The 17,030-nt window shown below is 43.9% G+C and overlaps 1 protein-coding gene across 1 annotated transcript in view; it reads left to right on the forward strand.

Annotated features, from left to right (window-relative positions):
- Positions 1-17,030, forward strand: part of ak5 (adenylate kinase 5) — a 70,712-nt gene that overhangs the window by 34,759 nt on the left and 18,923 nt on the right. Inside the window, exons 7-9 of the mRNA XM_070973544.1 lie at positions 592-682; positions 5,744-5,817; positions 16,921-16,966. Coding sequence (XP_070829645.1) covers positions 592-682; positions 5,744-5,817; positions 16,921-16,966 — 211 coding nt within the window. The remainder of the gene's footprint in view (positions 1-591; positions 683-5,743; positions 5,818-16,920; positions 16,967-17,030) is intronic.

Consider the following 17,030-nt stretch of genomic DNA (forward strand, 5'->3'; position numbering starts at 1 on the left):
ACAGCTGACACTCTTTCATTAATTTATTTAGTTTACATGTCGAGTGAGCAGCTCTGCTAAGGATCACACACCTGGAGGCGTCTCACGTCCACTCGCTTCTTTATGCACAAGGTCGCCTCTCGGCTGCTTGTCATCGAGAGCAGAGGGACGACCAAAGAGCAGAACAGGGAGGAGGAGAAGTCTGCTTCAATCAGCCTCCCGTCCGCCCCAAAAGCAGATTCTTCATGGTCAATTTGTGAATACCGTACGTGCAGAGGAAGCCAGCTGCCCTCTGAATAACGTGAAAGAGGGCAAATGACACAGAAGGGAGGCTAATTAATCCAGCATTATTAAAGCTTCTGTGTGTGATTAATACCGGAATAACCCGAGTGTGTAGCTCCCGACATCAGAGCTCGTGTCTCATGTTTGATCATACAATCAGCCTCATTCTGGATGAAACACACCGAGCGCGTCCGTCGTCTTTGTGGCGTTCAGGTCGCGACTTTTGCTCAAATCTCGTATCTGTCATTTCTGTTAAGCTTCAGCACGATGTGAAGGTGTGAACGAGTAAAGAGAGAATCACAGCTGATTTTTTTTCTTTCTCCTTTCAAGCTGGACGCCGACCGAGACGAGGAGGAGGTCTTCTGTGACATCAGCATGACTTTGGACAACAAGCTGTTTCCCTCCAAAGAGCCTGCAGCCGGTGAGACGAACACTTATAAAAAACAGTGACATAAGCAGAAGAAGGCCGGTTCACTTCCTTTTCTGCATGTGACACCTCCCTTTTCCTGTCTGCCTCTTGCCAAACATAAAGGCATAATTTATTTGGTGCTGTCAATCAATTAAAATATTTAATCGCGATTAATCTCATGAATGTCATAGTTAACTCACGATTAATCGCACATTTTCATCTATTCTAAATGTCCCTTGAATTATCATTTTAATGCTGTTATCAACATGGAAAAGTGGATCGGCTTGCTTTGTGCAAATGTTTTTTATTGACAGCAGTGTGTCGTGTTATATTTCACACTAACATTCTCACTTTGAGCAGTCATTCACATACGTAAGTTAAGTTTCCTTTGAACATAACAGCATCCATATGCCTCTGTGGAAAGCCATCCATTGTCGCCTGGTTTTGACAAGGAGGCGGCGGAGACTTTGCATTCGCTGTGTGTTTGGCCATCAAGTGGTATTTCAGACTGGATGTGCTGCGGTGATAACTCAGTTCACACCAACAACACACACAGATAACTTTGGTCTCGTCAGTCGACTCATCTGGCAACTTTTTGAAACTAAACTTTCCATTCAGACTCTTGTTTGCATCCATTTCGGCGTTTCGCGCTTGACATCCACACAAACCAGTAGCCTACTCTTTTACAGCTAGCGAGGAGGCAAGACCAAACACGTGCGTGAGGCGTGTCTATTGTTTTGTTTCTGGTTTACAACTGGATCCTGTAGTTACGTTACTAGCAGTGGCCACAGCTTATACTGTAAAAAACTACAAGTTCACTAGGTCACAAAGAGCGTTAATCTTGCGATAAAAAAATGACGCCATTAAAACGCGTGTTAACGCGTTAATAACGCAATACTTTTGATAGCACAAATTTTATTCAATTTCTGCCATATTCTGCTCATAGATCCCCCAAATCTAATGCACTGGTTGTTTACTTGTTACCAAGTATTTGTACACTGTGATATGGCTGCTTTGCTCAGTTAAACATCACAGTACTTCTTCCATCACTACAGGTATTAGACAAGATGTAAGTTGTTAGTGTTTATAGAAGGAAGGGTTTCTCAAGGACGACTCATAACAAATAAACAGTCATTATGTTGGAGGCTGGGTATGCCCGTGTGTGTGTGTGTGTGCATGTGTATGTGTAACGTAGCAGCTATGGGCCAGATGATGATGGAATATGATGCAACAGATCAGCATCAAAATACCAGCAGGCAGAGTGAAGAACATCTGCAGGGGTTTTATTGCTGATTCATGCGTACAGAAAGGCTTCTCCAAAAAGAGAGACAACCACAAACATCAGCCACCGGGTCCCTCGTTACCACAAGGGTTGGCATAGCAACCTGTGGAGCAGGGTCAGCCGCGCTTTGTGAGAAATACTGAATGAACAAGGTTAAGATCAGTCTTTGATCAGTCACATGGCGTGACGGAGAGCGTCAGACGGACCCACGCCACTGACCTTCACAAAGGCCTGACTGAATGTTGCTTTGAGCGATATGATCAGTCAGCACTCTGCCGCCGTTTCTGCACTCATTTCACAGGTGACGGAGATCATAACGGTTACTGTTGACACAGGAATGAGCTGGGAAGATGTGCCGCTTTTGGTTTGCCGAACAGTCATTATTTTTCATCATGATAGGCGTAGGTGTAACCTGTAACTGTTCCAACGCTGCACACAAGGCCAGCGTGTTTTCTCCTGCAAACGCTGCTCTTTTCTTTCCACTGAAGCACATTTTGGATCAATAAAAAGCTTTTTTGGGGTCAGTCAGTGAAGAAAATGATAATGTCTTTACGCTGTAGTTCTTGTGTATTGGATACAGTTTACAGACTGATGACACTGGATTTTTGTGGCAGATACCTCACAGTTTAAGAGGAGAACAGAGAAGTACTTCATCACAACACAATGCACACTACATGCACACGCCATGCTTCTTGGTCAGTCCTTCCTCCGCGGCCACCAGACCAGGAGCGGTGGGCTGCCAGCTGACAGCGGCGCCCAGTTCTTTTCATCACCATTGGTCAGGTGGTGATCTTCTTCCATGTTTTCAGTGGGGGGGGGATACCCCAGGTGAACACGGGAAGAACATGCAAACTCCACACAGAAAGGCCCTTTTTTCCTCGAGCAGCAGGCACCGAAGGCATGGTGGAAGACACGCCCCGAGCCCCAGGTGGGAATGAAACCCGGGACCTTTTAGCTGTGAAGCGACAGTGTTGCCACTGCACCCAATAAAAACTTAATAAAAAGCTTATCATGACATTAGCAGATATTTCTTCCCTTAAACGTTGAACTCTTTGCTATTTACAGAGACACTTATTCGGCTTCTTGCTGAGTGTTAAATGAGGTGAGTGTCAAATGCTACAGCCAGCAGCTGGTTAGCTTAGCTTAGCATCAAGACTGCGAATGGGGAAACAGCTCGCCTGGCTTTGCCCAGAGGTAATGGACTACTTCTTGTCTTGTATCTTCCTGGAAGCTACTTTTATCTAAATGCACACGACCCACTGTTGAGTAAGACTCTGTTTTATGGTGCGACTGATACTTGATTTATGCTTCATTATGTTGTGCCACAGCTCGGGCGCCGCTGCAGCACAGCAGGAAGCTGAGTAGGAAACCATGAACATTGGTTATTAGTGACAACCAATCAAATGGCCGTTTTCTTCTCCTCGTACAGGCGCCGCACTAAAACACTTTGGTGATTTTGTGATGTGCTGGAACAGATTTACCACAACAGATTCACTCCGGAGGAAACTGAGGTTCATGTCGCGAGGGGGTATAATCGCAATGAGAGAACATATGGCGCCTCAGAGTAGTTCAGGAGGAGAAAATGTGTTCAGATACTGTGTTGTTCTGATGAGAGGAGCCAAAGAATGACCAGTGGTGTTACAGTGAGAGCTCTTGGTGGACAGTTCACATGTGGCATCATGAAATCGGACCTCCAATCATCCATAAAAAAAGCTTCTCTCTAGAATCTGTACTTCATGCTTACTCACATTCCCGGAGACCCTTGACTTCAAAACTGCATCATGCTACTTGACGGCTGCCTGACGCTCGTGCAGCTCCTCTCTTCACGCTGGAGAGCCGTCTGCTTCTTGACAAGACAATGAAATAGAAACAGACGCTGGTGTGCTTGCACCTCTTCAGCTGCACAAAGCCTGCAAAACCTCAGAAACAGAAAAATGAGAAAGCTTCATGCTCACATTAAGCAACAGAGAAGAGATCGCTCAATGCCAGCAGGAGCAGCCTCTTAACGTTTGCTATTTTCTACCAAAATGATTATGTAGTAAAGTCTCATTATATATTTCTTAAGATAATGTTACTCTTATAGAAAACCACTCTGTTCCTCATTTAGGGCACGATCGACCGGCTGAGCTTCCACTTACATACAGCCGTTACGTCTGAGATGCGTTTAAGAGCAGCATGACATCTGTGCATTTGTCAAGATGTCCTTCTGCGTATGTTTTCTGTATAATGGAGCCTCACAGTAGGTGTTCCACCCAGGAATAGAAAGAGAGAGCCCAGAGTGGAGTGCAGCTCTAAAGGACCACTAAAAGGTGTATTTCTGCACTCTAAATTCTCTAATAGCTTCACTGCCACAAGGACCGAAACAGGAAATCTGTCCTGTCGAAAGTAATAACTCTTAACGCGTCACCTCTGTCTACTCTCACAACTCTCAGCTTTACATCTCCGTCTCAACCAAACTCGCTCTTGCTGCATCTGTAGCTCGAGCCTTCGATCCTCTCCGGTCTGGTTCATTTAGAAAAGTATAAGGGAACCAGAAATAGACTGGCGGTAGTTCAGACAAACTGTAAGAGAAATTGCCTCTTCATCCATCTGCTGCTTCTAGTGCCATATTTTCTCTGAAGGGGGGGGGGGGACAATTATCACAGCGTCACAAGTGGACGGACGTGAAGCGCTGCTGACGACTGTAGACTCAGCCACCTGACATCACAGGCCTCAGCAGCAGCATGGCGTCACAACTCACTGTCCAAAGGCGAGACGCACCCCGACATGTTGCTGACGCTGTGAAGTGCAGAGAGGACGCTGGGCGCTTTCTATGGTCGGCTGATTGTTCTCTGTAAATCTGGTGCATTGTGAAGCTTTTTAACATAATGCATGTGAGAAACTCACAGCTGCGTCTCTCCGGAGTCGTCTGAAGCTGCAGCCTCGCAGAGTCTAACCCAGTTCTCTGTTCAGGAGGCTGAGGCACGCAGGAAATGAAACCTGCCGAGGGGAAGTGTTACTCACGACCCATTTCCAGCGAGGAAGGGGATGAAGATGCTATGTGCTGGGATTCATCACAGCATCACCCTCAGCAGCTTTCTGACGACAGTTCAGGTTCACTTCACGTTCAAGTGCCAAAATTGACCTCAATTTGTGAACATTTTGTTTTCCTCTTTATTTCGTGTCGCTCAGACTGAACATCAAGCGCAGACGTGCAGCTGCATGTTTACATCTGGACGTTTTTTGTGGTATTACATACTGTAGATCTGTACATGCATATCTTTGTGTGCATATATTACTGATATAACATTGTGTTATTTAACAATCTGCACCATCCAAGAAAGGACCTTCTCAGGTTTGATGTCAAAATAACGTAACATTTAACCATGAATTCAGTATTTATCAAGCAAAAGTCCTGAAGATTCTCTCTTTCCAGCCTCTTAAATATGAGAATTTGCCCCATGATACCTGCGCGAATCATAGGTGCGACTTTTTGTTCTTCCTTCCAATGAACTGGCATCTGCGAGAGTTAGCAATATAATATAATATATAAACGTCTTTGGGCTTTGGACTGTTGGTAAGACAAATTCAATGTAATGATGAGAACTTAAAGCGTTAGATTAGAGAAAAATAAATGGAGACTGATGACACTTTTTTTCTAAAAACGTCACTAAAATAAGCGTCTAAACATCTTTATTTGCACAGCTAAACTTCTCCTGCCGCTTCCTTTAAAAGCAGTCATTTGAAGTGAACTGAGAGAATCTCCGGCTCCCGTCCACAGGCTGCTGATTGTTCGGTTTTTCTGTCTTCAGGTCCCAGCGAGCTGGATCTCAGCCTACTGGGTGAAACCAGCAGCCTGGCAGATGCTGCTTGCAAGTACGATGAGGTAGGATTACAATTCCTTTCTACTTATTGAACCTGAATGGTGATCTGACATTTTGGCGTCCATGTTTTTGCCTGCAGGCAGATATGCAAATACACGTTTTCTGAAATGAAATTGCAGAAATGCAGAAAAGAACAGATCTGATCGAAGTGTATCTGAACAAGTGCGACCAACAAATGATCATTTTGGTCTCCGTGTGCTGGGATGAACACATTCTGGGCAAATTCCAGCGATAACATCATTACATGAGGAAGGTTTGATCCCAACAGCAGCAGCTGAATGCATCAACAGTCCTCAGCAGCCTGTACAGAAGACAGTGACGCCATACACTCCCTCAGTGTAATGCATTTAAGATAAGGGAATGAGCTAAATGCCAAACAGCCAAACGCTGCCCTTTCACCTCAATCATCTTCCTTACAACCTCGTACCTCGAGTGCTGTCCTGTGCGCTAACCGAATAACAATCTTATTGTCCTTTCACAGCGACGCCGTTATCCTGTTACAGGATCACATTTTTTGAATCACCACCAATCACGAAGAGAAAACCTTCTTCTTCTCTCCCTCTCTCTTTCTCCCGCTCTCTCTGCTTTTCACTTTTATAAATGGCAAACTGCAAATGGTCTTTTGAAAAACGGCGACTCACTCAAAAGGCCGTGTGATTCAGCGAAGCACATGTCCCGAGCCGGAGAGCGCTGTTGTGTAAGACTTGGCGAGGGCGCAGACGAGCATCATTCCTCCACACGGTCCTGGCGCTGCAGTGAAGCGTGACCCTGACCCCCTGTCTCATTTCCCATCCTCCTCCGAGTGTCTAGAAACAAAACGCTCTGCTCTCTCTGCCTCCATCCACTTCAGCCATTCTCCGTGAATTTTTCTAGCTGAAGGTTTTCTCCTTTGTCTTCCCGCCGCGTCCTCGCGGAGGTTCTAGCTAGCTGTCGTCAGGCCTGCACATCTTTTCACGCTCACACAGCGCGCTGAATTCACACGTGGGAGCCGCTTGTGATGACTGTTTACTACTGTTTACACGATAAGGAGCAATTAAAGAGTATTTTCTCCCTCTCTGCTTCTACTTCATGATATATAGAAATACTTTGAATCCTGGGGTCGCTCCAGCTAAAATACGATTCTATTAGAGGAAAGCGGCGACTCAGCAGGCCACCACATGTCCCCTGTTGTCTTTCAGTGGAGACATTTTATGTTCAAAGCTGGTCTTAATAACTCTTCAGTAGGGGTGGGCGATACTGGGAATCTTGGTATCGATCCAATACCAAGTAAATACAGGGCTAGTATCGCCGATACCGATACCGATACTTTTTACTTGAAATGTCATGATGATTGAATAATTTTGTGATGTTTCCTTTAGTTGGTTGATTATGATTATGATAAAACACAGGACAAAGATTTTTTTATTCCTTGTCATCAATAATATGGCAAGCGACAGTTAAATAAGCCTCTGTGGCTCTTGATGTCCACATATCAGTGGTCAATACAGCACTGCCAGCAGCATCGAGACATTTTTTTACTTTTGAGCGACACTCTTCATACAATGAAGGTATTTTCTCCCCATGAATTATTTCCTACTTGGAATCCTGTAGCGGGGGGTCAAGTGTCTTCACTAGACTGTTAAACCCCCCCTGTTCAACCACAGAGATGGGTTGTAGGTCCTTCACTATCATCTCAGCAGTGGTCCTTGTAATATCTAAGGGAAACAACAAAATGATTTAGATAATTAAGCCTGTAGCTGTAATCTGCATGTAGCCTAAATAGGAAAACAAATTTTCCTTAACAGTTAACACAAAGGGTTGTTATATTCAGCCATATTCATACTTCAGGTTTGAGGTATATATCTTTATATAAGCGTATATTTAAAAAAAAAAAAATTTCAGCTGGCTGAACATGTGATAATAGTTTAATCAGTCTGCTGAAATGGCCTCTCTGATCACCAGTTACACTGTGAAAAAAAGGCTGGAAAGTCTCTGTCTCTGTGCTGGGGGTCTTGTGTGTGTTTGGAGATCCCCCCCCCCCCCCCCCCCCCCGATACCGATAGGCACCTTGGTATCGATACTATCGATATTTAGACCAATACACCCAGCCCTACTCTTCAGAGTCAAATCACATTGACTCACTCCATCCCTGCTGCTTTTACGTGGAGGGAGCAGTTCCACTTTTTATCTTCCTGATTGCAGAGTTAGATATCTCGACAAACGTTGGGTACTTTTTCTTTTTCTATTTAAAATTCAATATTGTTCCCTGAGTGGAGGTGATCAGGATAATTACATGTCACAGTAGGTAAAGCACAGGTGTAATTAGTGAAATTAACGAGGGCTGAATTGTGTTTAGCTGCTTCACTTTCAGGGTCCTGGTGTTGTGCATGCTGACTCACACTTACACTGTTGTGATTTTTAAGATGATTTATATCTGGCTTTTGCTTTTATATGACGGCGACAGCTCAACAGAGACAGGAAATAGAGAAAGAGGGGAGCAAAACCTGAACCGCTGTGCCTTCACCTGTGCTCCATCACTGTCCCCTTTAGCTTTTTTTTTTTTTTTTTTTTTGGTTTTTCTGTCAATTCTTTTCTTTTTCTCTGTGCTGATCCTGACAAACTATCAGCCATAACCACAAAATATAACATCAAGAAGTTTCTAAAAGAAGAAACTCTCCTCCTGCCTCCCTTTAACTGGCTAACAAACGGCTCTCTGTGAGACTTCGCCTTGGATCGTGTAAACATGCTCCTCCAGTCTGCGAGCTGTAGATCGTTTTGTCCGGGGGATCAGACTTGGTGTCATGGCTTTAAGAATAACTACACAGAAGTCGCCAATCTTCTAGCTCGTTTGGTTATGTGGGTCACATCGAGGTGTCAGTGCTAAAGTCAGGCTGTTTCATCACCAGTTCAAAACTCCTCGTAGTACGTTTAAGTAGCAAATCCATGTGTAAAAATACCCAGCAGCTAGTTTTCTTTGGGGACAATTCCGACTTTATCATTCTTATGAGGACGTGGACCTGAGCAGGTCTCATCAGCAACATAATTGACAGCACCAAATGTCCCAAATTGATATGTTTTAAATGTAAAAATCAAAGTTAAATAAATGCAGTGAAGTAAAACACACAATATTTGCTTCTGAAATGTCATCGAGTAGAAGAATAAAGTAGCATAAACTTTATAGACTCAATACATCCAAGTTATACACATTCATGCATTAGTGAATGCATTTAGCTACTTTCCAGCTCTGACGTACATGCAGTCCAGATATGTTCCTGCTTTAAGAAACATTTGATGTGAAGCCTTCATGTGTGGACAACAACATCAGATCGCTGACTACTGTTAGAAAAGGTCCTTCAGCTGTGCAGAAAAATGAATTTGAGCATCTTAAACATCCATAATAGATCATGTGCTGCATAACAGTGTGTTGCGAAACGTTTTACATTCACCGAAGAGCTCCTGTGATTTGGATATTGCTCTTGGCCATATGATGATTTGGATAGCACTTGCATTAATTGTACAGCCCTGTCAAAAGTCTGCGGTTGTGCGCCCTCAGCCTGTACTGACGTGTGTGGTCTGATGTCCACAGAGTCTGTCACAGTGCTGAATCTTCACCAGCTCTCTTCACAAACACAAGAACACAGTGTTACCTGACAGCCAACATCCTGCCGCCTGTCTCCTGGGCCTCACGGCCAGCTGCAACTTCCTACTAAAACCTTCTTAGTCATCCCAGTTAAAAGTGATCTTCAAGGCTGGCTGATCATTATTGGCCAATGCCGCCGTCTCGTCATGATTCGGACACATTCAGAGGCAGAATAAATCTTGGTCTATCAATACAGCACGGTGGTAATCCAGGAGCCTCAGAGCGGCTCAAGGACGAGGAGGGCGCAAACAAAAAAAAACGGCAGCCGGCTCGTTGAAGACAGGGACGTCCCTGTCCTGCACTTCCTGCGGCGAGCGGAGAAGCTGCTTTTTGTGAAGCTGAACGAAGACGACGTGCAGCCTTGTCATCACTGATTTGTGGCCTCAGATATGAGACGGAGATGGATTTTGTTAGCGTGCTGATCCACAGAAGGTGGCAGAGGAGGGGGACAGAAGGGCGCAGAAGCTATTTTTGGGGCTCTGGTGTCAAATCTAATGGACATTTTCCTCCAATTATTTCCCACTTTTCACCACCGCTGATTTATTATTATGGCTGTGAAGGTTTCAGAGCGACAATAATGACGTTTAGCAGCAGCATATCTTGGCGTCATTTAGACTCAAACAGCTTCTGTCACTGTTTTCAGTGAAAATACAAAACAACCTACAAAATGGCAATTCATTCACTTCTTATTATTCTAAGTGAGAGGCACACAGACGATTAGCTCAAACATATTTCCATCAGAAATGTGCAGGCAGGACATTATGCAGCTGCTTTCTGTCAGATGATGATGATGATGATGATGATGAGCATTCTTCAGCCCCACAGAGCATCTCCAGATTCATTCTGACAGACGTGACAGTTTAATATTGTGGTCCTGAGGTTTGGAAATAATGAGTTGAGGGCCGCTGGAACAGCTTGTTTGATTAGATCACGCCGGTGAGTCACTGCGAAGGAATTATGATCAGAACTGCTGCTGCGTTACATGTTAGCAGGACTTTAGCCACACAAAAGGTGGAGCTCTGCATAAGATGGTGTCAATTATTATTATTATTATTCTTTATCTGCTGATCCCTTGGCTTTTCCTTTAGTTCCAAAACTTCAGTTAATAATGAGGACCCTCCAAAGCTAATGACTAAAATCCCATAAGCATCTTCAGACATGTGTCACTTATGATCCTTTATTATATTTTTGCCATTGTGTGTATTTCGGATTTGGCAGATTTTGGATTAGTTTGATATTTCTCTACTTGCACCTTTATTGCTGCACTCTTTCCTACTTTGTACTGCAAATGCTGATGATTTTAGGCCACCATGTCACAGCCAAATGCATTAATGGATTCGTATGTTGTATTAACTAAACTTACTAAATCTCAGGGGAAAGTTTAACATTTTACACGTTATGCCTTAATTTCCAAATCCCAGACAGCTGTGACATTTGCTAAGAAGAGTCCTGCTTCCCTGTGGAGGAACCACAACACCCCGACCCTCCCATTAGCACCATATTTAGCACCATACCTGTTTTAGCATGACTCTCCCAGTTTGACGCAGAGGAACTGGACTGTGCGGCTTTCCCTCAGGGTTTGGCATGTAGTTATTATGGTTTAAGTCACTGCTTGAGGAAGTATTCAGTAAGTACTAATACCACAGCAGAAGTATAAAGTAGCGTAAAAAGGAAATACTCAAAAACTGCATCCAATTGTACTCAAATACAGCACTTGGCAAAAGTACTGCTGCCTAGGAGCTACAGCAGCTGTCTCTGTGTCAGACGACAGGGGATGACGCTGAACTTTAATGAGCCGGACTGCATGACCATATTGGATTTTGGGACGGCCTGTCAGACTGTCGGCCGGTTGGTCCACCACTTCGGTCCAGGCTGAAATATCTCAACTGTTGGATGAGACAGAGAAAACACCGTCTCGCCAGCATCCATTCAACAGTTAATGAGCAGAGCCGCTAACGTGGACTCAGACTTCAGGTGTGTGTTTATGACATGTGTCGCTGTGTGCATCACATGCCAACATACAGTACCAGCTTCTCAGGAATTTAGAACAGGAGCGTTTGCGTCTGTTTATCTGCATATCTCGTCTCCATCACGTGTGAGCAGGGCGTGCTGGGCATGTGTTTCTCCCTCTCTCTGAGTCATCAGACCAGTTGGTTGAGCCACATGCCGAGCTGGCTCGTCGTCGGCGCCCGGCACTCCCCCACACTCACGGCATTTATTTGACACGAACACAGCTCCGCTTCACTTCATCCTGGGTCTCTGCTGTATGTGACTGCAGCTCCACTTCGCACCGACCCGCTCTGCCATCAGCCACGTGTCTAAATGACAACCATGAGAGGCCAGTTTGAGACCGGCGCGAGGTCAGCAGCCGGTAATAGATGGAAATGCCAAGGGAGGTCATTTCTTTCTTCAATCATCTGTCTGCAGATGATGCCGAGCTGCTCTCTGCTGTTTATTGATAGTCAGCTGTCTCTGCACTGCAAATTGCTTCGGAAAATACAGAAATAAGCTCATTACATGGCTTGGGCACAGTGTGAGAACGAGGATAGCGATTTGTGTTTCACATAGCATCACTTCAGGGAGATCTGCAATGAGACTGTTTGAGCTCCACCTGCTGCGGGGGTGGAAATCTTTGTAGAAAACAGTGAATAAATGTCCTGTGTACTACATTTTCTCAAGAACTGAACCTTTTTTTTCATAATCTTGTCTTGAGCGCTTTCATTGATGACTGATTATTATCTAGTATATTCTGAAAATCATAAGATAGCTTTCTTAAATGTATTAAAACACTACATTTAGAAGATCGTTCTCCTTATGAGTCCAGGGCTGTACGCTTACTTTCTTAGGTGGTAGCACTGGTGCTAGCAAGCTAAAAGTTTTAGTAGCACACGCAGTTGGACGGTTAGTTAACGTGTTTATTGGCTAAATTAATTTGATACTGATAAGAAATTCTAACAGTGTTGAACAACAATTAAACTGATTCTTTAACCTTCATTTTTTCTCCACCTGAACACAACAGGATGAATTAAACAGTTTTAAACATGAAAAATCAACAGTGTTATATTTTCAATGCGCATCAGTGAACTGTCTGTGCTGGTCATCCGTTCGCCTGCCGCCATACAATACTTACAAAACATTGCCTTTTTGCTCTGCTCGTATACAAGCCAGGTGAAATCTTTTAACCACTGAGGGTTGAATCGATTCATTTTTGTATCTGAGGAGACAGGCTGGTCTGACGAAGAAGCGACAAGTGACGAAGATTCAGCGTCAGACTCTGTAAATGCTGTAGTAGTACTATTTTCCTCCAAACGGCGTCTTTCATCCTTGTTGTTGTGACCCATCAAGGTAGAAACTACAGAAAAATACCTCTTCATTTTGTTTGAGTCTTCTTGTTATTCTTAGTTGTTGCGGTTGGTTTGTCACAAAAATGATACAAAAGTCGCGGTTTCCCGCCACAGATCAGCGAGGGCGGGAACGTTTACCCGGAATTGTAGTTCTTTTGTATTCAGATTGAGAAGGACAGCACACACTTAGAACTACAAGTCCCATGAAGCATTGTTCCAACAACTGACAAATAGGACAAGAGACAGTAATATAGGCTAGTTTTCCCCATTATTATTTTAGACATGATATCAGCGTAACACCGTCGCACTTGTGCTAGTGGATGCATATTTCTCTTCGCACAGAACGATTTTTAGTAGCAAATGCGACAGAAAGTGTCGCACTGTACGGCCCTGGATTCAAGTGTTTGACTACACAGCAAGTCCTCCAAATCAAACATGACCCATAGAACGACAGATAGATGCTGTTTCTGATCTGACACTCATCTGTTCTTTAGTACAGAGTTCAGGTACTTGAGTATTTCCATTTTATGCACTTCATCCCAAATACTGCACCTTTTTACTTCATTACATTTGTCTGACAGCTTTGGTTACTAGTTATTTTGAATTTGAATGTTTCATATAAACTGAAATATAAACTCTAAAAAGCCTCTCGGATCAGCTGGAAAATGCATCGTCACGACGCTGAAAACAGCCTGTCTTTGTTACAAAAGTTGACTTTTTCACGGGACAGCGATGCCACAAACATGTGATGATCTTCTAGGAGATGATGCATTGCTGTAGATTAAACTAGCCAACAGTATGTAAAGGAGTTAAAATGAGCTCAACCTTCAGCATCTACAGCAGGAAAATGCAACACATACATGAATGCAGCAGAAATATTAATACAAAAACATCAGATGCGATAGAAAACACTGACAGGCAGAAACCTGACACTCACATCTGGCTGGAATCCTGATTACACCTGAGGAAGATGTAAAGCCAAAACATCGTAGTCATCCTCAAAATCTATTCTATTCAGCAGACAGACGCCTTTTTTTTCTTAATATTGTTTTTGTGCTTTTGCACCTGATGTGAGGATGTTTATACTTCCATAAAATTCAGTTAAATTCGGTGGGCACAGTGAGAATGAGAACAATAATACATATTTCTATCCAGCAGACATCATCTCACGCTGCGTTTATGTGCATATTTGATGTTTTTCTCTCAAATGTGAAGCCAGATGCTCAGATTTCGCACATTCGGTTGCTTTTTGGTGGGAAGTGAAAGGAAACATGGAGGTGAGGAAGCACATGAAGGATCCTGATAGCTGCATGCCTGAGAGACCTGGCTAGTCGAGCCAAGAGATTACTGTCTGATGATCCCTGTCAGATTTTTGGAAATGAAAAGTTTCTACTGCCAACAAACATCGTATGGTTGAAGGTTGTGTTGGATAATGTCCACGTTTGTACTGACAAAGACAACAGCATCCAGGTTTTAGAGGAAGCTTCCAGTCGGTGATGAAGTCGAACACAGACTCTGATCCGTCCTCAGTTTATGTGTCCTTTTTAAATGATTCATTACATTTTTAATTCTTCATTACTTGAATAGAAGCGAGACAGCACTCAGCCACAGTCCATTAGACATCTGGGAGTTATTTGATCAACCGTCCTCTCCAATTGTCCCAAATCACATGAGAAATCCTGCCTTTAATTATTAAATGATCCATTCAATATAATTATCTTCTTCCCTTTATTTGCTCATTTATGTCCTCAAATAGCTTAACCCATCAAATTAATAGTGTCAAATTATCACCTTTATTTGTCTCTGTCCTCTTGACATTCTCTCAGTGGAGCTGTTTTAGCTTTATTACAGTTATATTTTTTTATCTTAGACTGAAATACGTGGATATTCTGCATTTTTGAAGTTGACCATTCAACACTGAATTATGTTTGAAGTCCAGGTGTTCACAGGGAATATTGATTGGCCAGCTCAAGTGCCGCCTCATTATCCTAAAGTGTGATTGGCTATCTGCCTAGTGAGAGGTGGGACCTAAGCTCGGACCGACTGTCTGACCAGTAAGTTTTCTTTTATATGTAGCTTTGAGTTAGATTTTAAACACATGAATAGAAGAAACTGGAAGATAGTGTAACGCTAAGGATGATGAGGTGTGTGTGTGTGTGTGTGTGTGTGTGTGTGTGTGTGTGTGTGTGTGTGTGTGTGTGTGTGTGTGTGTGTGTGTGAGCATGCACCCCTGCATAAGTCATTCAAACAAGTGTGGATGAGCCGGTTTAAAGTTCCATAAACATTAATATTTAAGATAAGATAAGATAAGATAAGATAAGATAAGATAAGATAAGATAAAATAAAGATTGTTAATCCCATGCTGGGGACATTGAATTGTTACAGCTGGCAAAGAAGAAAAGAGATATAAAAAGATCAGAAAGACAATAAAAAGGACACAATAAAAAAATTCCATATATGCACATTATACACGAGAGTATAAGAAGATCATTGTTGATCAAGGTTCTGCAGCACTTCATGGCTACTTCATTGATTATAGCAGCTTTAAATTATTTTATTAATCAGATTACTAAATAATTAAGTTGAGGGAATGATTTATCTCAAAAACAAAGGACGAGGACAAAATGAGCTCCTGGCTTGGTCGTGCTCTGATCATTATCCTCCTGTGCGCTCAAAGATCAGCAGCGATCAGCGTCATCACTCATCTTCTCCTTTTTAATATCAGTGTGTCAGCAGACTGATAGATCCTAAGAAGTCCTGCTTTTCAATGCTAACACTGGAGCCGTTAGCAGGTTAGTGTGCCAGAATGACGCTGATGGCCACAGCTGAGGAGGATGACGATGGAAACCTGCAGCTGGGAGGAATTCTTTCCTTATGTATCTGAAAGAGTCGACGCTCAGCGCGCTTAAATCAAATGAGTCAGATTTCCTCTTGGAACAGATGAAACCAAGTGGAAAATGTCTCTCGGCCAATTTGTGTGCCCCGCTTTAACTGTGACATGTGTTTGTAAGTCTAACGATGATTCAGTGAACGAGGCTGCTGAGAGTTTGAGGCCTCCTTCAGGCTCAGACCATGTGTTTGCTGCGGGGAGGCTGAGGGTTTACTCTGCGCTCGTCTCACTCGCTTTCTCAAAAACCCTCCATCTTTTGTCCTCCGCCCTGGTCACTGAGACTCCCCTATGGGGGTTTTTTATACACTGCATACTCTGTTCTTTAAACAGTGTCTTTGTCACATTACATGGCCAAAAGTATATGGACACCTCGTGCTGCTGGTCTTATCCATCCATCCATCCATTTTCTATGCCGCTTATCCCTTTCGGGGTTGCGGGGGGGGGCCGGAGCCTTTCTCAGCTGTCAACGGGCAGGAGGCGGGGTACACCCTGGACCGGTTGCCAGCCGATTGCAGGGCACAAACACACAACCACTCACACTCACACCTAGGAGCAATTTAGAGTCACCAATCAACCTAATGAGCATGTTTTTGGTCTGTGCCGGAGTACCTGGATGCACGGGAAGAACATGCAAAGGCCGACCCGGGAATCGAACCGGCGACCTTCTTGCTGTGAGGCACGCGTACTACCTGCTGCGCCACCGTGCAGCCCCTGCTGGTCTTAATTCTATACAATTAAATTCTTCCTCCACGGCAGACCAGGAGCGGTGGGCTGCCAGCCGACCAGCGTCACCATTGGTCAGGTTGTGATCTTCATGCATGTTTTTTAGGGGGGGGTTTCATTTTATGGGGGATCCCCCAGGTGAGCACGGGGGAGAACATGCAAACTCCACACAGAAAGGCCCCTTTCCTCAAGATAAGGGCATGGTGGAGGACACGCCCTCAGCCCCGCCCACAGCGCCCCACGGCTAATAACGAAATATCAGACCATCATAACTTCTGAAAGCCCAAAGAAAACCAGGAATCCTCACGATTTAGAAAAGGAAGTGAGGAAAGTTTGTCATGTTACAGGAAAATGATCAAAACAGCTGTGGATCTGTCTGTGAATGGACTGATCCATTACTTGACCGTTTCTGCTGTAGTGTCCACATACTTTTGGCCATGCAGCGTCTGTGTCTTCCCTCATCTCAGGTTCTTGTTCAAAGCAAAGAAGATGAATGTTCATGCTCATCTGAATCTCTCTGTCTGTCAAGGTTGAAGAGGAGGAAGACACCGGCTACGCTGAAGGAGCCACAGAAAGTGAGTCCATGAAGTGATTTCTGTGTCATTGATTGTGTGTAAACAGTGAAAAGATGACCACACA

This window comes from Chaetodon trifascialis, chromosome 11 (assembly GCF_039877785.1).
Source record: "Chaetodon trifascialis isolate fChaTrf1 chromosome 11, fChaTrf1.hap1, whole genome shotgun sequence".
Lineage (NCBI taxonomy): Eukaryota > Metazoa > Chordata > Actinopteri > Chaetodontiformes > Chaetodontidae > Chaetodon > Chaetodon trifascialis.